This window comes from Petaurus breviceps, unplaced genomic scaffold (assembly GCF_028583685.1).
Source record: "Petaurus breviceps papuanus isolate PSGF00001 unplaced genomic scaffold, PetGlider_PUasm1.0 229, whole genome shotgun sequence".
Classification (NCBI taxonomy): domain Eukaryota; kingdom Metazoa; phylum Chordata; class Mammalia; order Diprotodontia; family Petauridae; genus Petaurus; species Petaurus breviceps.
In genome coordinates this window covers 19379410-19406702 of record NW_027185903.1, presented here as the reverse complement: position 1 = coordinate 19406702, position 27293 = coordinate 19379410, and the positions used below count along the sequence as shown (strand labels likewise).

General features: G+C 38.1%; 1 protein-coding gene across 5 annotated transcripts in view; it reads left to right on the top strand.

Moving 5' to 3' along the window:
* HOMER1 (homer scaffold protein 1) overlaps positions 1-27293 on the top strand; it is a 159211-nt gene that overhangs the window by 112586 nt on the left and 19332 nt on the right. For all 5 annotated transcript variants that reach the window (XM_069096320.1, XM_069096319.1, XM_069096318.1 and 2 more), the window contains 3 exons: positions 16355-16511; positions 24590-24700; positions 25393-25473. In XM_069096320.1, the coding sequence (XP_068952421.1) occupies positions 16355-16511; positions 24590-24700; positions 25393-25473 (349 nt within the window). The remainder of the gene's footprint in view (positions 1-16354; positions 16512-24589; positions 24701-25392; positions 25474-27293) is intronic.

The window sequence follows — 27293 nt, the reverse complement described above, 5'->3', positions numbered from 1 at the left end:
TTCTGGGTGTGGTGCTAAGTATCTGAGCCCGGATTTGATCCCCAGGTCATCCCAACACTGGAGCCAGTGCTCTTACTTGCTGAGCCACCTGGCTTCCCCTAAGCAATTGGGATTAAGTAATTTGCTCAAGGTTACACGACCAGGTGTTTCTGGGTGGGTGCTAAGTGTCTTAGCCCAGATTCAATCCCCAGGTCATCCCGACACTGGAGCTGGTGCTCTTACTCGCTGTGCTACCTGGATGCCCCAGTCCTCTGAGATTTGTGTCTTTTATTTTATGAAACATCCTTGTCAGATAGGTGTGGCATGTATCAGTATATCTGTTTTACAGTAGAGGACACTTTGATTTACAGAAGGCAAATAATGTGTCCATGGTCACTAAGTTTTTGAGGCTAGATTTGAACCCAGACTTTTGTCAATATCAGGTCCAGACCAATCATGACATCTGAGTCATAAAAAGAAAATCCAATGGGAAGAAGCTAAAGATGTGGCCATTTATTTAGAGTCTTTAGTCAATTTTGGGGAGGCTAGGTGGCACAATGGGTAGAGTGCTGGGCCTAAAGTCAGAAAGAGAGTTTCCTGAGTTCAAATTTGGCCTCATCTGGAGGATGAAACTCATCAGTTTCCTCATCTGGAAAATGAGCTGGGGAAGGAAATGGCAAACCACTCCAGTATCTCTGCCAAGAAAACCCCAAACGAGGTCATGAAGAGTTGAATATGACTGAAACTACTGAACAACAAATAGTCAATGTCATGTGATGATCAAAGGGAAAGGAAGAGAAGGCAATAAACATTTATTGAGTGCCTATTCTATGTCAAGCACTGTATTAAGCATTTATAGATACCCTGTTTGAAGGAACTGGGGATATTTAGCCTGGAGAAGACTCGAAGGGACATATATACAAAGGGCCATCATAATGATGACAGAGTAGATTGGTATATTTCACCCCAGAGGGCAGAACCAGGATCCATGGGCAGAAGTTAGGGGGAAAAATGGAAACTTAGGCTTGATTTCTTGATAACTAGAGATGTCCAGAAGTGAACAGGTGGGGGGCAAGTGGAAATGTTCTGGGTTCTCCCTCCTTCAAGTTCTTGGGGCAAAGACTAGACAATCACTTATCAGGACGGAGAGTTCCTTTTGTGTCTGGGTTAGATGAGATAGGTGGTGAGGTCCCTGCCAACTCAAATTCTGCCATTCTGTAATTCATCTCTCCTTCTGTAAGTGAAGAAACAAATAAACTAGTCCTCTGAAGTCTGAACCTTAATGGAATATTCATATACAGTGTGGTAATCCATATCTGTAACCTCTTAACACCCTGACTATGATACTAGCTCCTTTCTTTTTCTGAATGAGACTAGGCAATACCTTGCAGCCATCAGATGTTCTAAACGGAAAACAACTGTGTCTGACATGTTTGGAGAAGTTAAATGAATTGGATTATCTTAAGGCTGAATTATTTATGTTGGTTTTCTGCCGTGTCCAAATTCACAAATTCCTTCTTCACTGCTTTCCCCAATCTTTGACTTCTTTTGCTAAGGGAATTTAGGGGCATAGAGAATAGAGCCCTAGACCTGGAGTCAAGAGGGCTTGCATTTAAATCTTAGCTCAGTCATATAGCAGTTGTGTGACCCTGGGCAAGTCACTTCTCTTGACCTCTTTCCTTATCTGTAAAATGGTAGTAATAGTAATGGTAATAATCCCTGAGCATTTTTTGAGAGAACCAAATGAGATTGCATACATAAAGCACGTGTAAATGCTAGCTATTATTTTAATAACTACAAACAAGGAATTTTTTTTGAAAATTCTTTATGTAAAGCCAATTTAACATAACTGAATTACAGTGAATATTTGTTATTCCTAGTATTTAATGTTTTCAGTGTCATGCAAAAGACCAGATCACACTTTGTTGAATCTTTACTTATACAAATTCTAACTCATTTGTGCCTTCTCATCTTGTGTGACTCACCCATTAAATTGTGAGCTTCATGAGGGCAGAGATGTAGTAAACACTTAATAAATGCATGTTGACTGATTGTAACTGGTGCTTCCTTGTCTGTCCATGCATCTTCCACAGGGGTTCCATCTGTCATATTGAGGACCTTTGTCTAGATCTCTGTATAGCAGAATACTAGAGAGACAGCCAGGTGGCACAGTGAGTGAATAGAGTATTGGCTTTGGAGTCAAGAAGACCTGAGTTCAAATTATGCCTCAGAAACTTTTTAGTTGTGTGACTTTGGGTCAATCAGTCAGACTCTGTCTGCCTTAATTCCATCAGTCGGTAAAATGGGGTAATAATAGCACCTACGTCATAGGTTGTTGTGAGGATCAAATGAAATAATGGCCATAAAGAGTTTTGCAAACCTTAAAGCACTATTTAAATGCTGGCTGTCATTATTGGTGATGGTGGTGGTGTCCAGTCTGTTCTCCTTCATTCTACGATGGCCCCGCCACCTTCTTCTGTAGTACATGTCTCTGCTGATATCCTTTATACAGCTTCAGGTGCACAATTTTGCATTGGTGAAAGGCTTTCACCTACATATGTTGTGGGCATGGTCATCCATTCTGTGTAGCGGGGTCTGAATTTACCAAGAGGGGAATTTGTACCTGAAGTTCCCCTGGAAGCTTCCGGGGACTCCAGAGACATAGTGACTCAGTGCTCTTGTATTTTGAGGATGACAGCCTTCATGTTTTCTCCCAGACATGTGGTGGCCTAGCAATGAAATGACTGGAAACTTTGCTATGAAGCTTCGATTTATGCTATGGATAGCTTGTTTGTACCTAGTTGTCTGCATGCTTTGCACCCTCCCAGTGGACTTGATGAGCTCTTTGAGAACAGAAATTGTTCTTTGCCTTTCTTTTCATCCCCAGAACTTGACCTGGTGCCTGACACATAGCAGGTGCTTAACAAACATTTACTGAATGATTGCCAAAAAAATTCTAAGTATATCCTTCCTCCTTTTTGTTCCTCATGAAAACAGTGGGGGTGGAGTTGAGGGTGGAGGGGAGTGCTTCAGTGGTTAAAAGGAGAAAAACCTTCTGGCTCACCTTCTTCCTTTGACACTGAGGGTAATATCAAGTAACTCGTAAGTGGTGGAGAAGGTCTGGCTCTCTCCACTCTCCACTCTGGTATCATTTCACATAGCAGCTACAGTAGCAGGCTTCCACCAGGCCAGCTTGTTCCTGGGGCCCTGCCGGCCATTTCTACTTTGCATCTCTTTTCCTGAGTGAGTGTTTAAGCATCATTCTGAAGGTAGATATGTCTAGGATGGGAGTTAACTTCTTGTTTTAAGTCATTGTATCAAAATGAACTTCTGACAGTTCTTTTGCATCTAAGAAATAAATACCTGTCCCATATCTGATTCATGTTGTATACTGAATACCTTTCTACTCCCCATTTTGGTTAGACCTACACATGAGCTAACAGCCCAAGCCTTAAATAGGTTTTTTCCCCTGGGGGAATATAACCAGGAGTGCACTGGTAAATGTTAAGTAACTGATCTCCTGAGAAAGAAAGAAGAAAGGGAAGGAAGGGAGGAAGGAAGGGAGGGAGGGAGGAAAGAAGGAAGGAAGGAAGGAAGGGAGGGAGGAAGGAAGGAAAGGAGGAGGGAGGGAGGAAGGGAGGGAGGACTCATCTGCCTTGGGAGTATTTTCTCCATCGCTTTTTTAAGCCTAGATAATCAATCAAACAATATAAATCAAGTCTTTGATTTGTAGGGTTGGCTGATTTCTGAGGTGGAAATGCTCACGCTGAACATTTATCAGCAGGTCTTCTAGAACCAGTTAGAGCTGGCCCCCTGCACACCCCTCAATGTAACAAAACAATGAGTGTGAGATAAAGCAATCTGACTCCTTGTTTTTAGAGACTAAGTTCCCCCTAGGACAGAACCCAGAATGAACAGTGTGCATGGGTCCAGAGCAGAGAAGTCCCTTAGTAAAGAAGAGAGGACCCAGTGCTCCAGCTCTCTGGGCCCAATAGCTGGTCTTCATGTTAAAAATATAGAGAGCATATGTATATGTATGTGTATGTGTGTATACATATCATTATAGGTACTTCAATATTTTTTTAACCTGTATTTGAAGCAACTTTGGGTTTTCCCCCTTTGACTTTCTTGTTGTTTGCATTCCTTGCGTTATTCCTATGCTGAAGATACTGAAGAGATAGTGAGTGTATGGCTTGTTTAGCCTCAGGAGATGAACTTAATGAAATTACCAAAAAGTCATGTTGTGTCAAAGACATTTAAAAACATGAAATCACTTGTTTTATAAGAAACATACCAGAAGCCCCCGGGGAAAACATGTTCTACATGCCTAAGATGGAGCATGGGCAGTGGGCATACTGGTGCAAGGTAGAGATCACTCAGCCTATTAAATAGCATGCCTTTCCCATGTCCCAAGTGTTCATGGGTCAGAGGTAGGATAAGCCAACTCTTTGTGCTAAGCTGCATGCAGGAGAAAACACAACAGAAGTAGTCAAAGGAGGACATATGGGAAGACATCAGACCTACCAGAGAGGTGGCATGAACAATAAGCTTGCAGAGTGAGTTTGTGGGGTCCTGGGTCTGAGAGGAGCACCAGAAGAACTCAGAGATGCCTGGGAGACCCTTAGAGGACCATTGAACTCCAGAATTTTCCTGATGAATTACAAGGAAATGACTATCATCACTATAGTAGTTTGTCAAAGGTCATTATCTGCCACATGGTGAAAGTATTCCCTTCTTTTCTTTGTAAACTTGACATGGAAGGGATTTTTTTATCTCACTTCTCTGCAAATAATGTAGGGGTATAGCTATTTACTTGGTGAGAATGAACTGGAGAACTCAGATATTTTTAAATTTAATTTAATTTTTAATTAACCAAAATCTGCCTTCTATATTACCTACCTTCCTTGTACCTGAACTAAAAAAGAAAGAAAAACAGCCCTTGTATGTCAAGAAAAATTAATTTCTGCATTTGCCATGTCTTATGTGTATGGTGTGTGTGTGTGTGTGTGTGTGTGTGTGTGTGTGTAAATTTTTTTTTCAGTCTGTCACCTATCTGTCAGAAGATGGACACCATGATTCATCATGAATTGTGGTTGGTCATTGCATTGATCATAGCTCCTAAGTCTTTCATCATTATTTGTCTTTACAGTAATTTTATTGTATAAATTGTTCTGGTTCTGCCCATTTCACTCTGCATCAGTTAATACAGTTCTTCCTAGGTTCCTCTGAAACCATTCCCTTCATCATTTCTTATAGCACAAGAGTAGTCCATCACATTAACATGCCATAACTTGTTCAGCTCAATTGATTACCCCATCAGTGTCCAGTTCTTTTGCCACCACAGAAAGAAGTCATAAATATTTTTGTACATATGAGTTCTTTTCCTTTTTCTCTGGATTTGGTGACATTCTCTTGAGTTCTGTTTCTCCATAATTTTGAATAATTTTGTAAAGCATAGCAAGCTTTTCCAAAGAAACCTGGGAGCTTAAGGAAAAGGAGAACTGTAAAATTATATATTTGATTAAAGTACCTTCCAAATGATGTTTTTGGAACAATTTAAACTTCCTCAGCTTGCTTCTGCATCTGAAACCAACAGGAAACCAGTTGCCCATTTTTGAAAGGGAACTATACCAAACAATTGTTAAGAACAGATGTTCTGATGTTCTTTCTGTCCTGATCCCAATATTCAAACATGAGATCATGGTGGCATTTCCAGATCCCTTCTGACTTACTGTGTCTCTATCTCCCCAGTTGAACAATCCACTGGACTTCAGTGAGAGCAGATTGTGGCAATGTAAACTACCTCAACCTCTAAAGAAATGAAAGGCAGACTCTCCAGGTTTTAGAAGCGAACAAAATGGAAACCAGTTTCAACTCAGCTTTTTTTTAAATGACCTTGAAATTCAGACTTTCAAGAAATCTAAGTTACCAAATTAAAACATTAGCATTTTAAAGAAAAAAAAATAGTCCTTAGTACATGTTAGAAACACTAAAAAAAATCTTCCAAAGAAAGTGTCTTAAAGTTGCTAATGTAAGGGTAGAAAACTGATTTTGTAGAAAGAATGAGTTAAGGTGTTGTGAACATAAGGATTATCACTTCAGAGAACTCACTTGGGGGAAACAGTGCTTCCAGGTTGATTCTTTGAAATCTACTATGAAGTGAAATTGTGGTAGATATGCTAATAGAAACAGTTTTTATACCTCAAGAATAAAATAAAAATACTAAGTAGATGCAAAGAAAATGGTAAAAAAAAAAAGAAAAGTCTACAGAGGATCAAAAATGTATTTTCCCCTAGTTGTGTTTTGTACCATATACCATAAAAGAAGATATAAACATCACTGAAGAAACAAGTCATAGCCAGAGGGTAGGAAGCAATCATGTCATGCTCCCAAAGATCTAGGCTTACTGACAAAGACAGTACTTTGGGGTTTAATGTTTTAGAGTCAGTCTTAAAGAGAAGATTTACAAATTTTATGCTAGTAGGAAAAACAAAACAACCTAGAACTGAGTAAAGGAACTGCATGAATTTATCAACTCCCTAATCAACCTGCTGTCCAATGGTGGGTTTTGATTTGTTTTTTTTTTCTTCATTTTAAAAATATTTTTTACATTTAATTTTTCTTTTCTTTTTCTCAATTAGATACAAATTCAAATTTTAACATTTTTTAAATTTTGAGTTTCCTTATCCTTATATCATCTCTCCGTCTCTCTATCTCTCTCTCACTCTGCACCCTCCCCACCCCTCCTCCCTCCCTTTCCCCCTTGAGAACCTGTGGAATTTTAAAATGTTTGAAGCAGTGTTGTAGTAGTGGTGGTGATCTTGCAGAATATATATTTGGTCAGGGAATGGACTTGTGATTTCATCACTGTGAGAACCACAGATTGGCAGGTCATCTGTAACTTACGGGCTCAGCCAGTGTATTATACAAGAAGACATTTATTTCAGCTGCTTTGGAGGTTGCCATGTTGAAATATAGGCACCTTTGGTTTTGGAGTCTGCACAGTAAAAAGACCATGAAGCCCATTAGACCCTTAGTAACTTGACCTGTTTCTAGTTCTCATAGAGATTTACAAATTGTTGGTACTTCATGGGTGTTTGAAATGACTTTTATAATGAGCTACAGTTGGAAGTACACTTGTGGGATAACATTGACTTTGCATCTTCTTCAGTGATCTCATTCTAAAGCCCTTTCCTCCTGTCTGTGACTGTCTTCCAAGGTTCTTTGAGAGCAGACACTGTCATTTTCCTTTCTTTGTATCTTGGTTTGGCACATATAGGCACTTAATAAATATTTATTGTCTTAATTGACTCCGTGTTCCATTTCTTTCCAGGATCCACTTTCCAGTCTTCTACATTCTTTATCAACATTTCTGAAAGGTCCCCAATTACTTGTTTACCTTTTCCATTGTTATTCTACACCTATTCTATATACTAATTGGCAGCTAGGTGGCTTCGTGGATGCAATGAATAGAACTGCTGGACCTGGAGTCAGGAAGACCTGAGTTCAAATCCATCCTCAAACACTTTTAGTTGTGTGACCCTGGGCAAGTCATTTAACCTCTGTTTGCCTCAGTTTCCTCAACTGTAATATAGGAATAATAATAGCACCTGCCTCCCAGATTTGTTTCAAGGATCAAATGAGATGATATTTGTAAAGCACTTCTTACCATACCTGTCAAGTAGGCATAATATAAATGCTAACTATTAGCTTTTTAATTAACCCAAATGCATTTGCATGTGAACAAAAATTAACAACATAGAGAACAAATAATTACACTATACAGACAAGGTAAATTTCCCTAGTTTCCAGCACTATTCATATGAATATAAATATTGGTAGCTATTGATATAATTATATCATTATTGATATCAATATCTCTATATGCGTGTATATATACACACGGGGTGTTTCAAGCTTAAAATTGTACTGACTTTTGAGATACCATGTATATTTATGTGTGTGCACATATATGTATATATACATGTGTTTAATTTTATTGACATTTTACATTTCACTATCCTTTCTGAATAAATATGCCCATGCACCAAGTAAGCAATCCCTTATAATAAAAAACCAGAAAGTCCAACAAAACTAACCAACCCATCGACCAAGTCTGATAATATATGCATTGTTCTACACCAATAATCCCTCATCTCTGCAAAGAAGGGTGGAAGATACATTTCAAGTTTGATCATTCTAATTTCATAACATTTTAGGTTTTGTTTTTGTTCTTTTCATTTACATTGTTATCACTGTATATATTTTTTCCTGTTTCTGACAACTTTACTTTGTCTCAGTTCATAAAAATCTTCCCATGCTTCTCTGAATTCTTCATATTTATAATATCTTAGGATGCATTGATGATCTACTCCACTGTATGCCACGATTTGTTTAGCTAGTTACCAATCAACAAGGATCCACCTGATTTCCAGTTTTTTCTTATCATAAAAAGTGCTGATATTAATATTTTGGTTTATATGGGACTTTTCTTTCTATTATTAATCTCCTTGGTATATATAAGACATTGGCATCTCTGGGTCAAGGGGTATGGACATTTTAGTCACTGGATTTTTTAGTATAGTTCCACATTTCTTGAGCTGTTTTTAATATACTTACTGGAAGGGACAAAATCTTAAGAATATGTAAGAGATTCGTTTTATTAGACACTTTGATCACAGTTAACAGTGAGTTCAAGAGGAACTATGATATGGAGAATATTTTGCCATTTTACTACAATTCTAGATTTTTTAACATTGAAATATAGAGGAATTGATAGCAGAATTTTATCAGTCTTGTGTCTTAGTCTATACCATTTGGGATTCTTAAATTACATTCCAAATTTCAGGATTGAAAGTTCTGTAGATTTGAGAAAAAAATGGTAGAATGTGTCGATCTGTTCTTTAGTTGAATGGGTGCCATGTAGCAGAAAGATTCGATGGCCTGAAATATTTTGATTGATGTTAGAGCTATTTACCTCGACCACTCAAATAAAAAGTATTCCTACCAGCACCTATTAACTTGTAAAATGCATCCAAATGAAAGATCTTGGTCAGGAATAACTAACTTCTTTTTTTTTTTTAAAGCAATCGGGGTTAAGTAACTTGCTCAAGGTTAAACGGCCAGTTATTTCTGGGTGTGGTGCTAAGTATCTGAGCCTAGATTTGATCCCCAGGTCATCCCGACACTGGAGCTGGTGCTCTTTACTTGCTGAACCACCTGGCCTACCTAAGCAATTGGGGTTAAGTAACTTGCTCAAGGTTACACGGCCAGGTGTTTCTGGGTGCTAAGTTTCTGAGCCCGGATTCGATCGTCAGGTCATCCTGACACTGGAGCTGGTGCTCTTACTCGCTGTGCTACCTGGCCGCCCCGAATAACTAACTTCTTACTGAACAGTCTTTTGTAGATTCTACAAGTCCCAGATCTACAGCATTTTATAGATGAAATACCTCTTATTTTATGAAATGTGCATGCGTGATTGGCTTAAAATGGAAGTCAAGAAACTGATTAAGTCTAGTACAGCATCCCTCATATAAGAATGAAAAAGGATTGACATTTTGTTATCTGTAGCAGTCCCTGACTGCTGTTTAAAACTTGGTGTTTTATCACTTGAAATTCCTGTTAATTACAGGTTGTTTTATTGCCTTATTTTACAAGAAGCACTTTTAATCTCTCTATACTTTTTCTATTCTTTAGTCATTCAACAAGTAAGTAAATGCCCATGGGTTTTAGAACATAGTGCTATGGAAGTACATATTAAAGGCTGGGATATAAGCAAAGCATCATTTACCCTAATGGGGGGAGGTAAGACCAATGTTGAGCAGTAGAAATTTATTAATTAATTATGGACATTCACTGAGGGGAAGAGAAAGAGTTGGTTCAGGGATTATGGAGTTAGGTAGAAAATACTGGATGGAATAGAGGAACCTTGGACTGAGAGTTAAAATGAAGGATGTGTTGGAGTGGGATGAGAGATGCTGATAGGATCCAGACGTAGGGGCAAGCAAATGAGGAGCATGTCAGGGAGAATAAAAGGAATACCAGAAGGCTGACTTGGCTATAAAGCAAAATATAAGGGGTGGCAAGTCAACGGGTTTTAAATTGGAAGGGCTTGGTTTCCTTTAATCCAAAAGTCAAGACCAGTCTTTTGGAGAGCATGAATATTTATTTTATGTTGCATACAATGTTCTAGATTAGGAAAGGTGAAAAATTATATCTTAGACCATTATTCCAAGTGGCTGTTGAGGGTGGTCAAGTACTTGATTTCAACACACCATCAGAGTTATAGAGTCACAGGATGTCAGGGCTGGAGGGGACCTTAAGGATCAGCTAGTCTAATTCTGAGCAAGTCACTTAACTCTGTTTGCCTCCATTCCTTCTCCTATAAAATGAGGATAATAATTAGCCAGCTGACTAGCAACTAGGTGGTGCTATGTCTAGAGTGCTGAGCCTGGAGTCAGGAAGACTCCTCTTCCTGAGTTCAAATCTGGCCTCAGACATTTCCTAGCTGTGTGACCCCGGGCAAGTCACTTAACCCCATTTGCCTCAGCTTCCTCATCTGTAAAATGAGCTGGAGAAGGAAATGGCAAACCACTCCAGTTTCTTTGCAAAGAAAACCCCAAATGGGGTCACAAAGAATTGGACATGATTGAAACAAATGAACAACGAAAGTCTTATCCTGAGCAAGTCACTTACCCTCTGTTTGCCTTTGTTTCCTCATCTATAAAATTAACCCTCCCAGGGTTGTTGTGAGGTCAAAATGAGATCATATTTGTAAAGTACTTTGCAAATCATAGAATACTAGATAAGTGCTAGCTATTATTAGTAACCTCCTCATCTTTCAGAGGAGCAAACTGAGGCCCACGTAAGTTATTGGAATTGCCCAAGGTCATACTGCTTTAATGACAAATTCAGTATATGAGATGAGTTCATGTTCCTTAAAGAGGTCTTGTTTTGACTATAAAATAAAATCTGAAGAAGGTAGCATATGAAAAAATCTCTCATTTATTTTTCTTGTTCTGGTTAAGAAAAATGAAAACCTTACTTTATGTTTATATAATTTTTAAAAGAAGACTATTTTATACATATATGTTATATACGTCTGCATTAGATATATATACATACATACACACAGTCATGCTCACTCTCATGATACATGTTTGAGAGAGTTGAGATTATCTGGATTGCTAAATTAGTTGGATAAGTTTTCAAATCTCATTCAGGAGTGTTTTGCGATTGATAAATAGATTAAAGGTTCCATTTCAAGTGAATTCTTCTCTGTAAGGGAAAGAAGAGGTAGACACGAAAAAAACTTGTCTTCATCCAGAGCAGGTTTTCTTCATCTGACGTCCCCAAGAGGTCCTATGGACTTCAGGAGGTCTGTGAACATGGATGGGACAAAACTTATAGCCTTTTCTCCCCCACACTAACCTCTAGCTAAAGCTTAACATTTCCTTCAGTTGTTTCCTGTCTGAGAAGGGATCCGTGACACAAAAAAGGTTAAGAACTCTTGATCTAGTGTACAAATATGGTCCCTGTTATTTGCTTACCTTGCTGGTAGAAATGAGAATTAGATTAGGAGCCAGGATACATCCTAGGTTTTCATCTCATTTCTGCCACTAACTAGTTAAGTAACCTTAGACAAAGTCACTTCTCTGCATTTCAGTTAAATGAGTATTAAGGCCACTGCCTAGCTTCAAAATTATAATTTGGGACCATATGTTAGTTCAGAAAACCAGGCATAGGAAATACTTAATTATAAGAAAGCTAAGTAAAAAAATGACATTCGGCTATAATAATTTTCCTCTAAAAACCCAAGTTACTCCTTGGCAGTGAATTACCCTATTTCTGTTCATGACATCACCTTTCAGTCACCTAGACTTGAAATTTGGGAGTCATCTTTGCCTCCTCCCACCCTTTCCCCTTTTCCATTGCTAGAAAATTCTCTGTTCTCATTGCACCAGACAGTTTCAGACAGTCATCATGATCAGGCCTGGATTATGGTTTTTAAAATACCACTTTTGTCTTATTATTCCCTTGCTCAAGAATCTTCAGTGCTCGCCTCTCCTTTGAGGTGTTAGGTCAAGTTTAAACTTCTCTGCCTAGTTTTTAAGGTCCCATGTAATTTGGCACCACCCTGTCAGTATCCTTCAGCCATGAAAGAAGTCCCACTTCCATAGTCTGACCTGTACAAAATCTTGCCACCTATAATTGCATTGTTTTTTCATTTTATGCCTACGTTTTTGTTTTTTTTTTCCTTTTCAAAATATTTTAGGCATGTAACATATGGTTTACCATCTAGAAGCAACTTTAGCTGAAGAGTTCACTTATCCAAACAGGGCTGACCATTGGTAGTATTGTCAAGTTGTTCAGTTGTAGGCCTTCCCTGTCTGTATTCTGCCTCCTCTGTTCCTTTACTTATCCCCAGGTACCCAATGCTTTTGAACTTTCTTACATCACTCCCTTATCCTTCTCTCATGAAAAACATCTGGTGTCATTTAATTTAGTAGAATTTTTTTAAAGAGGCAGTCAGGGTTAAGTAACTTTCACAGGGTCAAACAGTCTAAGGCCACATTTGAACTCAGGTCCTCCTGACTCCCAGGCTGGTGCTCTGTCCACTGTGCCACCTACCTGCCCATATCTTAATATGTTTGTAAGAGTAATTGCATTGTAGTCTTCTTGATCATTGTGAAATGATGGACTTTGCCCACCATTAAAAGAAGTTCAGGTATGAGCAAAGATACAGGAAAATGGAGAAGGTTGATCGGGGATTGGGAGGATAAGAACAGTGGTAGACCTTCCATCACTCTCTGAAATTGTAACATATATATAGGCTGCAATCTATTCCATCAACACAGAAACTCAGCCCTTAAAACCTAATGTATTTTTTTTAAGATTAACTATTGAGTATCTTGTAACCTTTCTAGTTGGATGTCAAGCAGTTATTCTGATAACCATTTGTCAAGGATAAGGGAAGATTTATATTGAATGAATAATATGAGAAGATGCCAGATTTATTTATGTGTCTATACTTTTTACCTCGTAGAGAAGATTAGACTGATTTTTAGAAAATGATGAGTTGATAAATCTTTTAAGTTGGTCTAGAGACCAGACCTATGATTTCATTGGAATAGGGAACTGCCAGATGATGAAATACCATCTACTAAAACATGCTGGCACCTTCTCTATAAAATATAGTCTGAGAAAGTTGCCTAGAGCATTGAAAAGTTAAGTGATTTGCCCATGATCACATGACCAGGATGTATCAAAGATAGGGCTTGAACTCGGATCTTCTAGGCTCCAAGACCTGTTTGTTCACTGTCTGCTACACTCCATTACCTCTCTCTTTGTTAGGTTATTAAAACAAAATAATCATGAATTATACTTTTGAATTAAAATTCATTTTCATTTTTGTTTTTTGATAATTACAAAACTGGGATGTTTTGAAACTACATGCAAATCATATGTTATTGTATTAATTAAAGTTTATTTTTATTTATATTTATTTTTAATTATTTTAAGTTTCCTCAATATTTTAATTAGAGACCCAATCTCCCATTTAACTTCACTTTTATCTTTTAATAGAATGTAAGTTTCTTGAGAGTAGGGACTACCTCCCTTTCCAATTTGTACCTCAGATATTCAACACAATCTCGGGCACATAATTGGTACTTAAGTGATTGTTGGTTAATTGATTTTCCCTGAATTAATTTTTAGTCTTAGATCTTTTGGGGACCCTGCAGTTGGAATTCCACAGAGAATGTTTATTATCATCTTTGCTGCTGAATGAAAGCTAGTCCTAAGTATCAAGACTTGGACAACTTTTATATTTTTTTCTCTCTTTATTATCTTAACTGATTAACTGAGAAAAGCTGTTAATTATAGCAGTAAGAATAAGAGAGGAATAACAGGAAGTTTTATATCTTTTGATTCTCTTGATATTATCTGAGAAGTATTTCCTCAGGAGAGTAAAATAAAAAGGGTTCTGTCCTCAAAGATGGAAAATTGGGTGTTAAACTCACAGCCCTATACATCTTCAATACACTCCTGAGGTTTCTTTCATTTTTAAAATTGTACTAAGGAGTCAGTTTTAGAAATACTGATAATAGGAACTAAGGACTCCTTTCTAGGAAACAGAGAGCTCTCAGGACACCTGTCCTGTGGTGTAAATGACTTATCAAAATTAAGGGAGATGATTCAAAGGAAAGTCTTGAAGCATCACTAATTAAGTAGGAAAAGGTTAGCAAAAATCCAGCAATTGAAACAGACTCCTCAGTGATAAGAAAGAAAAATAAACTCATTTCACTTAATGAACTAATTCTCTCTTTATGGTGAAATTAAGAAGCACATTCTCAGGAGGAAGCTCTCCACCACTAATGCAATTGTCTTTGCTGTAGAGAATGATCTTCATTGCTGTTCTTGAAAGGGTGTCACTTGACCAGTATGACATTAAATTCAAGGAAAGAAAACAAAACGCGAAATTATCTCTGAAATCTATCTCTTTATAAACACTCTCTATTTCCACAATGACACACAATTAGAAACCAATCTTTTGAGGCAAAATTTGATATTTAAAAATTTTAAATGCTTAAAAAAATGGCACAAAGCATCAAAAGAAGAAATGATATGTGACACAAATCACACTGACTTTGGATACCTAAACATTCATTTTAAAATAAATTGTCACAATCTCAGGCTTCAGTATCTTTTAAGGAACACAATCCACTGCTCAGTTCTGTTCTTAAGTGATTTTCAGGATATATTATTTACTCCCTAAAGGTAATCATATAAACACTCCTGTAGGTCTTAGCTGCAGAAATGAAGGTGTGAGCCACTGAGCTAAAGAACAAAATAGTCCCTAGAGTTGACTACTTTGGGAATTTGTTGGGTTTTTTTTGGGGGGGGGGGGAGAATCTTTTTCAGGAAGTGATCGGTGGATTCTTTCAACCGCTTTTTTGCCCTCTGGTTCTAAAACATCAGGGTAGTTTTTCTTGAGAATTTCTTGGAGGATGATTTCTAGGTTCTTTCTTTGATCATGGTTTCAGGTAGTCCAATAATTTTTAAATTGTCTCTCCTGGATCTATTTTCCAGGTCAGTGGTTTTTCCCATGAGATATTTCACATTGCCTTCTATTCTTTCATTTGTTTGGATCTGTTTAACAGCATCTTGATTTCTCATAAAGTCACTAGCTTCCATTTGCTCGAATCTAATTCTGAAGGAATTATTCTCCTCAGTTAGCTTTTGAGATTCTTTTTCCATCTGGCAAATTTGGCTTTTTAAGGCATTCTTCTCCTCATTGCCTTTTTGAGGCTCTTTTGCCATTTGAGTTAGTCTATTTTCTTTGAAGCTTTTGGTGCAGGAGTTCTGACTTCACTGTGTTCCTCCTGTTCCATGCTTTGATACTTTTTGTCTCCAAAATAGGAGTGTAAAGTTGGGGTGCTCTGTTTATTTTTCTTCCTTTGCCTGCTCATGTTCCCACTCAGTCACTTGACCCCTGGGCTTTTTGCCACAGTAGGACTCTGCCACCAGACAGGGGAGCTTTTGTCCCAAATGCTGGTGTTTTCTCAGCTGCCTGAGGTATTAGTTGGGTGCCCTCTCTGAGGTCTCCACATGCTCTGGCAAGCTGGACACACACCCCAGGACCTCAATCCAAATCCAATCAGGTTAAAGCAAGAGCGATTACCCCTCAGACTGGTGCTTAGTCCCCCTACACTCTGCAGGCCAGGAGCTGAAGCTGCTGCAGCGCCTCAGCTGCTTCTTGCCCCGGGGGCAAAAGTCCACGCACTCCCATCTACTGGATCCCAAAGTTCAGACTGCACTGACCTCTAACTTTGTCCTTAGCCTCTATGTGTTGATAATTCTGGAAACCGCCACAGCTGCTGGTGATCTGAAGTCCCTCCAGCAGGTGGTTAGTCAGGCCTGCCCTGGGGCTAAAGCCTCGGGCTGGCGCTGGGCTCAGCTCTCAGAGTGCTGCACTGGCCAATTCCTGCAGGCCTGCCAGGCTTTCCTCAGTGGGAGGTTAGTTTCTTTGTGTCATTTTTGGGTTCTGTAGCTCCAGAGTTTGTTCAGAGTCCCCTTTTACATGAATTGGAGGAGGGGAGAGCCAGAGCCGAGGGGAGGTCCTGTTTCTACTCCACCATCTTGACTCCTACTTTGGGAATTTGAAATGGAAGTTATTTAATTGTTTGTTAACCCAGTAGTTTTCTTCCCTGGAGACATTTCAGTGGAATTATTTTTTTATTGTTCCTAGAATCATTTGTATTTGAATTGCTCATTAAATTCAATCATTGTGGTCCTAAGTACTACTCCCACCCCCAGAAGGGTGACAGTAACCTGTCTATTTTAATGATAGGTATTCTCTCTGAATGTTTTTTAGCTCAGCCATCAGCAAGCACTGGGAAGCTGAACTGGCCACGCTGAAAGGTAACAATGCCAAACTCACAGCGGCACTCTTGGAGTCCACTGCCAACGTCAAACAATGGAAACAGCAACTTGCTGCCTACCAGGAGGAAGCCGAGCGCCTTCACAAGCGGGTATGGTCAGCTCTCATAGACCTAAGGATGTAAAGCCAGTAGGTTGCCTTGCTCAGAGGAAAAGTGAACATAGATACTGTACAGCTAAGCCTCCTGGGAATATTTGGCAGGTGTCAAAGCATATAAGTCAGATTATGTGTCCTAAATTGTTTGAAGAAAATTGTTCCCACCAGTTAGTTGGGTTATGGTGTGTGTGTGTGTGTGTGTGTGTGTATGTGTGTGTGTGACAGAGAGAGACAGAAGGAGGGAGGGAACAGGATAAATTAATGATAAAAGTAATAAACATGTTGACAAAAAACTGATAATGCCCTAGTTCTTTGGGACCATTCTGTCCTAAAGTGTCCAAAGTAAAACTATAAACTAGACATGGAAATATATCTACTTACCCCATCCTTCAAGTCCCTGCTAGTAATCAGGTATAAAAAAATAAAATCTCCCAAGTGAAAGGAAAAAAAATTGGCATGCTGACCTTTCAGAAAAGGGTGGTAGTCTTAGCATCAAAGTAAGGTGTGAGAGGTCCCATAGAATTGGGATGGCAAGAGAAAGAAGAGAAATAGAAAAAAAGAACAAGACAAGAGAGAAGGGGAAAAAAGAAGCAAGAGGAAAAAGGAAATGAGAGGAAGTGGGGAAAGAAAGCCAAGATAACTATAGTGTTTATGACTGGTACAAGAGGCACCCATGATAGTTCCCAGTAAAATGTAAGCTTCTGAAACAAAGAATGGTTTTATTTTTCTATCCCCAAATAGCACAATGCCTGTCACATACTAGGTGGTTAATAAATGCTTGTTGATTGATTGAATTCACTCAATAGATTAATCAACTAATACATTACAGTGTTTTCTTAGGTGTGAGACATGCTATTAAAGAAATCTAAGATGGAATCTTCATCACCAAGGAATTCACCAATATAACTGGGAAGGCAAGACAAGTGCACATGATCTCCATAGTAACAATAAAAGATAGTGTATGATCGCCTCTAAATTGTTATGGACGATTAGATTAAAGTTGAAAGTCATGGGGGAAGGCAAATAGCTTTGTGTGGAAGACTGGCCCCATTATTAGTATTGATTAGCCTCTGGTGTATAAAAGGAGCATCACATAAATTTTTGACATTGATAATTGTGATTTGACAGTAGATCTGGTCTCTTGGTATACTTGTGACAGTGTAGAGTAGTTATTGAGAGAGTAAAGTAGAAAGAAACATAAGAGAAAGGGCAAATGGACAGTGGCTTAGTTATTGAGTGTGTTCAGAGTTGGTGTGGAATATTGGGGACAGAGTGTGTAAAAGGAAGAACACCTGAATGTAGGTCCTCAGAGGTGATACCATGTTCAGAATAACTGAGAAGAGGGGCATCTGTGGATTATCAGAGCCAAGTCTGCATTGTGAGTAATTAAAGAGAGGTGGGGATGGAATCATAGGGCTGGACATAGGCCTATTGCTACCTAGAGAATTTGTAAGAGGCCTATTCACTGAATGGGCGTTACCTCACTCTAAGTGGGTACATGAAAAAGCCTTAGCCTAAAAGGGCCAGGGTCTCCCATTGCATCCTGGGTCATCTCCTGTCATCCTGATGAATATCTGGTCACTGGATCCAAATGGCTCTGGAGGGGAAAGTGAGGCTGGTGACCTTGCACAGCTCTCACTTACTCAAATCAAAGTCAACTGGAAGTCATGTCATCATTTCCCTTATACCATGGTCCTCTTTGAAAACAAAGGACAAACACAGAGAATTTGTATGCCTTTTGTCTTGTTACCCACAGAATTATTTTCGATTCTGAACTTAGTTGTTCATTCATTTTTCAGTCATCTCCAAGTCTTCATGACCCCGTTTGGAGTTTTCTTTGCAAAGATACTGTAGTGGTTTGCATTTCCTTCTCCAGCTCATTTTACAGAAGAGGAAACTGAGACAAACAGGGTTAAATGACTTGTCCAAGGTCACACAGATAGTGACAAGCACATCTGTATACATGGTAGAACAGAAAAAAAGGATTATAAATGAAAGTGCAAGTCTCTATTATAAGAAAATGACAAAGCACATAACTTTCAAAGCTATTCTGCTTGTCTTTAATTCTTTCTGGCTTTCCTTCTCTTCTCTTCTGTGCATAAAAAAAAATACCTCAATGACCTTCTGTAATGGTAATGAGAATTTGAAGATCTTCCTTGCCCCTTATTAAGACTAAGGGAATTCAAAGACCTTCCCTGCTTTGAAAATATACTCTGCCTGCTAATAGTCATGTCATCTAAAATCTGAAACAATATTACTAATACGATCTGGCTAGTCTTGAGTACAGAGGACACAGTACTTTTGTTAGTACAGCCAAAAGATGTAATTAAATTATATTAGCATCAGTGACCATCTTGCTTCACATTGGGTTCATATTCAATTAAATCTCCCAAAATATTTCACCATGAAATTCTTTCAAGTCAGGGCTCCCCTATGCTATGTAATTGGGTTGTTGTTGTTTTTTTTTTTAACCTAAATGAATGCCTTTACATTTATCCTTACCAACTTTCTTTTATGGTTTGAACCACTATTCCAATCTATCAAGATGACTTTTTATCCCAATTCTGTCATAGAGGATATCTAACTCTTTCCTTAATATAGCTCATCCCACTCTCACCCCTAGCTTTATCATCTATAAATGAGATAAGCACGGCTTCATCTAAATTGAAAAACAATTAGTCTTTGTTTATGTTTTGAAAAAAACAATTATTTTTCATTATAAAAATCAGCAAACATGAATATTTCAATATACTGAAATCAGTATTGATTATTGTTTGTATTGATATTGAAATCAGTATTGATATGAAAATCAGATTGTTGACATTTTTAAAAATTGATCCTACTTACAATTGATTTTTTTCCCCATAACTGCCTAAGTCATAGATAGTTCTTTGTCTCTGAACTTAGTTTATAAATTCAACTGGCTTGTACTGAGTTAAGTTTAGAAATCCAGTTTTCTTAATCACTGTTCTACTCTTGCCCCAAAGAAGTCTGTTATCCTTGAGGGATGCAGGTGGTCACCAGGGAGTCTGTTCTGGTATCTCATACCACTAAGCTATCCTTCAAGGATGTCTGGTTTGCTATTCAAAGAAGTCTGGTCCATTCTTTCTAACCTTGCAGTGGACACAAACAATGAAGATTTCTTAGTCATAAGGTGGAAGGAAGGGGTTATTTCTAGCCTCTCATTCTTAATTTCCAACCAATTGTATTGTCCTCACACCCTCAGACAACCCTATTACCAATTGTATTATTTTCCTCACTTAGCCAGTTCTGTTCTTTTTCCTATGCTTATAAAAAGCATACATTTTCCTATGCTTATAAAAAGCATACATACAAAGTACATCCTCCTCTGGGGTCATTAGCCTAACGAGGTAACCATTTGACCCACTTTATTAACAGGTTTACACCCTGCTAATAAACTGATAAAGCTTGGAATTCTGTATCTCAGTTTACCATCATTAAATTCTATCAAGACAATAGAAAGAACAGAAAACAGAATTACATATGAAACAATTTGTATTATATACAGTTTTGTAAGTATTAAATTGAGCAAAAACCATCAATTTGCTTGTTTATGTTCCTTTCTGAATGACTCTTTTTTTTCTATTGTGTCTTTTTTTTTATATTTAACTGATGATCATTTCTTTTTCTTTCTTTTTTTGGGGGGGGGGTAATATTATCACTACCCACCAGATAGAAGCCCTCAGATAATAAATAATGTACAGTGAAGCAAAGAACTCTAAAAATGTGTATTTCATTCTGAATGTCTAATCCATCAACTCTGCCAAGAGGTGATTTGCAAGTTTCATTATCATTCTTTTGAAACCACAATTGGTCATTAAATTGTTTCCCTTTACATTTTTGTAGCCACCGTATAAATTGTTCTCCTGACTCTACTTACTTCGCTGTGTCATTTCATACAGGTTTTCCAAACTTTCCTACAGAGCAATAATATTCCATTCCATTCATTGACTGTGGTTTATTAAGCTATTCCTTAACTGCCAGATGTTCGCTTTGTTTCTAGTCCTTTGCTATAACAGAGAAGAGCTTCTATAAATATATTTTGCTTCTGAGTTCTTTCCCTCTGCCTCTGACCTCTTTGGGATAATATGCCTACTAGTCTAAGGATAAGCCCAGTTTAGTGACTGGGGGCTTAGTTCCAAAATGTATTCCAGAATGGTTGGACTCATTTTTCACTCTACTAACAGGGCACTAATGTGCCTTTCTTTCCAGAGGTCCTCCAACAACTGCTATTTTTTCTTTTCTTGTCATCTTTGACAGTCTGATAGGTATGAATGTGAACTTTGGTTAGTTTTTCATCCAGCTATGAAGCCACTTAATTGTACATGTTATTCAGCCCATATTTCTTCATTTTGTTTACAAGGATACTGTAACAGACTTTGTCAGATGCCTCCTTAAAACTTAGTTGCAGGTACGTTTCTGATCTACCTGTCAAAAAAAAGAAATGAAATTAATTTGGGATGCCTTGTTCTTTGTGATTGAATGCTAGTTTTTAGTATTCACCTTTCTATTCTAAGAGTTCATAAACTATTTTTTAATATGTTTTAGAATTTTTCTGTCGATTATGACCAATCTATCCCCTCTTTTAAAAAAATAGGATATTATTAGCCTGTCTCCAATATTTTAACATTACAACCAGCCTCCATGATATCTGAAAATTTTCCAGTGTGTTAATTCCTCTGTCACATCTGTGAGTTTGGGGTTTTTTTTCCTTTTCGTTAGTAACCTGGAATTTAATTCCCCTGGCCCTTAATACTTGAGCTCATTTAATCGACTGTGTAGTCCTCCCCCTTTTTTCCTATCTTGTGATTCATTTCCTTCTTCATTGTATTTGTTCTTCCCTCTCTAGTTCAAAGACTGTTCTTTTTAATGGAGAGACAAAATAGGAGTTGTGAGTAGCTTTTTTGTTCTCTTTGTTCCCTTACTAGTACACCATCTTCACCAAACGATTCCCTTCCTTTCTCTTTTATCTTCTTACTCCAAATATAGCTTTAAATTTTTTTAATTATAAAGCCCTTTTTACCATTTAAAAAAAACAAAACAAGAAACCTTTGGTTCCGCCTGGAAGTTAATCCTTCATGACCCTGCTCCAGAATGTTTGAACCACTTTTAAATTTTCTTGGATTTGTACTTGCTCATTTGTGCCACTTTATATATTTTGTGCACATCTTTTTAAAATATCCTTAAATATATTTAAATAAATATATGAGTTCCGTGTATTATATGAATTTCTTGGGATGTTTTCTCCTTTCCTTTTTAAATGGGAATATTTATATTTTATGGTCAGAAATTTTAGAATTCCCTATAACTTTTCAAATATATTCCCTTTTATTCTCTCTGTCCAAGAGATCATATCTGTCTTTTCCTAGAATTTTAAAAATCCGATTTTCTGATACCTGTTGCATAGGATTTTATGTGTTAGGAATATGGGGACCATTGAAGGTTCTACTCAATGGGAATTCAGTGCTATTCAATTTTGTCGTTGTTCAGTCATGTCTTACTTCATTACCCCACAAACCATATAGTCCATGGGGTTTTCTTGGCAAAGATACTGGAGTGGTTTGCCATTTCCTTTTCCAGTGGATTAAGGTAGAGGTTAAGTGACTTGCTTAGAGTTATATAACTAGTGTATATCTAAGGTCACATTTTGAACTCAGGTCTTCCTGACTCCAGGTCTAAGATTATGTCCACTGAACCCTCTAGCTGCCTAACAATTTAATACAAGAATATTCCTCAATACAAGGATGACTCAAACATTCTGGAACAGTGTCAGAAAGACTTAACTTCTAGATTGAACTAAGAAGGGAACTGTTGAAGGTTTTCACACAGTGGAGTGACGTAGCAAGTCTGTGGCTATGTGAAGGATCTGTAAGTCTGTTTAAGCCACTTAACCTTATTGAACCTCAGTTTTCTCATCTATAAAATGGGTTTAATAATAGCACCTACCTGACAGAGTTGTTGTGAGGATCAAATGAAAGAATATGTGTCAAATGCTTTGCACAATCTAAAATGCTATACAAATAGAAGTTGTTTTTACTACAATCATTCACAATTTCATCAAGTCCAGATATGGTCATTTCCTCTGCCAGGGCAGTTTTCAGTGTTACTGGAATTTACTAAATAAATCCCAGGGAACTGTTTGAGGCTTTTTTGCTCAGATAGTAAGTATCAGAGATTTAGTTGAACCGAGGTTTTCCCTGACTCCGAGCCTAGCATTTTCTCTGCCACAAAATATTGTCTTTCATGTTGAAAATAAGGTCCATCTAACAGGGATGTATAGCATAGGCTGACATGAGTCAAAACTAGATCAGATGAGGCCAGCAAGAAAGGTTTTGTTAGTACAGAAACCCCAGGCATTAAGAGGTCTATACTGGAGTGATGGCAGTGGGAAAAGAGACATTTTGGTAGAAAAGAATGATGGGCCCAGAAATAACTGGCTGTGTAACCTTGAGCAAGTTACTTAACCCCGATTGCTTTAAAAAAAAAAAGAGTGATGGGATTTGAGACAAGCTGAATAAAGTAGATAGAAGGAGAGTAATGTCTCAAAGACAACTCCAAGGCTTTGTGGATTAACTAGGTGGTGCCATAGTGCATACATAGCATGCTAGGCCTAGAGTCAGGAAAACTCATCTTTCTGAGTTCAAATCCAGCCTCAGACACTTACTAGCCGTGTGACCCTGGGAAAGTCACTTAACCTTGTTTGCCTCAGTTTTCTCATCTGTAAAATGAGCTGGAGAAGGAAATAGCAAACTGCTCCAATGTCTTTGCCAAGAAAACCTCAAATGGGGTCACAAAGAGTTGGACAAGACTAAAAGACTGAACAGCAAGTTCTGTAGGCTTCATACTTTCTCTTTTGTGGGGGGGAGTTGGAATAACAACGACAAGGCTTTGAGCCTGTTTCTTTAACTCATTTTAGTCCTAGTTGTATTTTGTATTTCAACAAAGATTGATTGAAAACTGGCTTATGTAAGACACTGCAATGAGGGGTGCCATTGTTTTAATGCTGTGCACATTATAGATTATTTGTGTTTATATTAAATTTGTTTTGTTTACCTTTTTTTTTTGATTGGAAGGTGCCCAAGGGCAGTTCTTTCCTGTGTATTCTCCATGTGATGACTAACGAGTGCATTTTAAGATAAAAAGAACCACTTAGAATGAAAGTAACTGCAATTTAGCCTGATGGTAGTTGTAGTTTAAATTCATCATTTTTCTGAATCATCTCAAATTTTGGAAATAGCTTAGAAAAATATCGCAGTTTGGAAGAGCCAGGCTTCTTAGCTTTAGAATTCAGAAATCAGAAGTTGGGGACGGGGGAGAAGGGGGTGACCATATCTGATTTTAAAGTCTGTATTCATAAGGAAAGTTTAAAAGAGACTTTCAATATGGGATTCTCCACTTGTCACTGTGTACTGGTTTCCTAAATTTTCTCAAGTCCACGTTAAAGAGTGATGAGTGATTTTGTTATTTTCCTAATCCTAACTCTAAAACCCTATGTCTGTCACTCAGTCATTCAGTCATCAGGGATTTATTAAACACTTAGTATGTGCCAGGCTTTGGGAATACATGAATAAAGCTGCCCCTCTCCTCGTGGAGATTTTTCTATAAGAGGAGACATCACAGACCTGTAAAAATATATGCAAACTAAGTATACTCAGCTGTGAGACTTTGGGAAAGTCTCATAACCTTTGTCATCCTCAGTTTCCTTATCTACAAAATGGGAATAATAGTAACATCTGCTTCACAGGGTTGTTGTAAAGACAAATGAGATCATGTTTGTAAAGTGTAAACCTTAAAGCACTATTTAAATGTTTGTTATTAAGCTATTAAAATCCAAAAATGGCACTAGAGACTTTCATATCTAAAATTAAAAGAAGATAATTACTATAGGGAGATAGTAGCAGCTCTTCCCTCTTTTAGTTTAGGCATTATTTTTTTAAATTCTCTTTTATGGACTAATTCAAAATGTATAATCCATTTGGCATTTGGCATGTCATTGTCAGGGAACCTTTCTTTACTGATATTTCATTTGATGGGGACTCATTCCCTTTTTAGGTGACTGAGCTGGAGTGTGTGAGCAGCCAAGCAAATGCGGTCCATACACACAAGGCCGAGTTAAATCAAACAATACAGGAACTCGAAGAAACACTGAAGAAGAAAGAGGAGGTATTTGCTAACATTCACTCACTAACATAATCTCTTTAAGATATGTGTAGAATGCAGACAGATTATTTAGTGTGCCTCACTATGAAATGTAATGGTGCTCCTGTGGAAAATAAGGTTTCTTTCTTTAGGAGAACGTTTTTGTAAAATAGCCCTTTCACTTGAATGGCTGAACTTGTTGCCATAGTCTCTGATCTCGTCTGTCACTCTGCACATGTGTTTGACATATCACGAAGCTGTCATCATTCTAAAACTCTGTCCATGCATCTGCTGTGAGAGTGTCTCTAGGAGTAAAAGGAAACCATTAGAGAGTAAATACAGTCAGGAGGCTGAAGCGTTCTCAAACGGTGCTGATCATTGCCAGCCACGAGGTCCCATCATCCCCGAAGAAAGAACCACCATCAGAAGGCTGGGGGGCATCCCCAGGAGGTTCCGCAAGACCGGCATCCCAGCTCTCGGCACAACTGAACCTGAGCCATCCAGGGCAGATGATGGCCTCCCCTGTGGTTATTAAAGATCACTGTGTTAGAAATATATGTGTAAGGAGGGACTCTTCCTAAATGTCAGCATCAGCACAAGGTTGAAATGATGTTTTCTTAGGCCTGGGGTGGTATTTTCAGAATGCAATAAGGTCACTCCTTTCCTTGATAAGGATTAAACATGGCTAAAGACACTCAATGTTCTGCCTTTTGTAGGAAATAGAAAAATTGAAACAAGAAATTGATAATGCCAGAGAGCTACAGGAACAGAGAGACTCATTGACTCAGAAACTACAGGTGAGATGTTATACAAATAGTATACTTTTCTGTTTATTATAATATCATGTATTAAAAGTGATTTTGTTTTCCAGAATTTAATTTTCTGGGTTCCCCATCCTTTACTTTTTCCTAGTCCTGTAGGTGGAACAGTGGATAGAAGGCCAAGCCTGGAGTCTGAAGACCTGAGTTCAAATTCAGACTCAGGCACATAGTAGCTGCATGACCCTCGGCAAGTCACTTACTCCATTTGCCTCAGTTTCCTCATCTGTAAAATGAGCTAGAGAAGGTAATGGCAAGTCACTCCAATATCTCTGCCAAAAAAAAACCCAAATGTAGTCACAGAGTCGGACATGACTGAAATAATAGACCACCGAGTTCTATAGGCTTCATTCATATTGTTTTTTCAAAATTTACATGGTAACCTCATTCAGATAGTATGTATCTTTCGTAATCTGCTCTAGATAGAACACACATATCTATTTACTGTTTAAACGTGGTTATAAATGCTGATTATTTTCAGTAAATTATTGTTTTGTGATAAGTAAGGACATCATTTGAATTTATATTTTTTACTTCTAACATAAAAATGTTACACAACCGAGAAGCCACAAGGGTACATGAATTTATATTATTCACATGTAAGCTAAAAAAATTTTGAAGACCCTGACTTTATAGAAAACTACTTAGACTAGTTTCACTCAGCTTTGGAAACTGTGCCCATTTATGGCATCATATTGAGATAGTTTGGGGAAGGTAATATGATTTCGAGGAAAGAGTTCTGGTTTTAGAAGACCTGAATTTGAGCACCAGCCCTGGCAGTAATAAGCTGTGTGACCTCGGGGTAAGTCGACCACTCTGTGTCTCAGTGTCCTGATCTGTCAAACAAGGGTAAGAATAACTGCATCACACAGAGTTTGTGAGGGGATAACTGTATAGACTTATTGTTAGGATCAAATGAAATCAGGTGTATAAAAAGTTTTACATATAGTCAGATTTTGTTATGCCTTCATATAGAAAATATTCTTTTTTCCTGCTTTTAATTTGAATTTTTTTTATGAATTAGTATTAATGGAGAAATGCGCCTCCTGATGTTTGATACTTGGTGCCTCTGCCCAGACCCTACATCCTTTGGGTTGATGTGTAATTATAGTCCTCCCCGGGCAGCTGCAATAATCTTCATATTCTTCACATTCTCTTCTTCCATCTAGAGTCCTGAACTGATCATGGCCAGTTGCACGAGAGCTGTGGACTATTAGCACGTTGGCATTTGGATCAGGGAACAAAAGAAAGTTTGGCCAGGGGGTTGAGGTTTGACGAATCTGGAGAGAGCTAGGGTTTGAGAGAGTTGTTAATAGGTGAGGGAAGAGAACCTTGAGAAGATAGCCCAGTAGCAGGGCTACTCCACTAAGGAGACAGGTGGCTGAAAAGAATAACATGAAAGGAGTCATTGCTATCTTACTTCTCCCCCTCTACATTTTTACTGTCTTCCCTACTACAAGAAATTGGCTCATGTATATGTCTCATGTCTGTACCTTTTCTGGGCCGGGGGGGGGAGGGGGAGAGAGAGAGAGAGAGAGAGAGAGAGAGAGAGAGAGAGAGAGAGAGAGAGAGAGAGAGAGAGAGAGAGAGAGAAAAGAATGGAGAGAGGGAAGTAGGGAGAGAAAGAAGAGGGAGAGAAATAGCAGAGACAGAGAGGGAGGGAGGGAAGAAGAGACAGAAAAGGAAGGAGGGAGTAGGGAGAAGAGAGACAGAGAACAAAGGGGTAGGGAAAGAGGAGAGAAAAAGAGAGGGAAGGAAGGAGAGAGAAAGGAAGAAAAGAACAGGGAATAGGAAAGGAG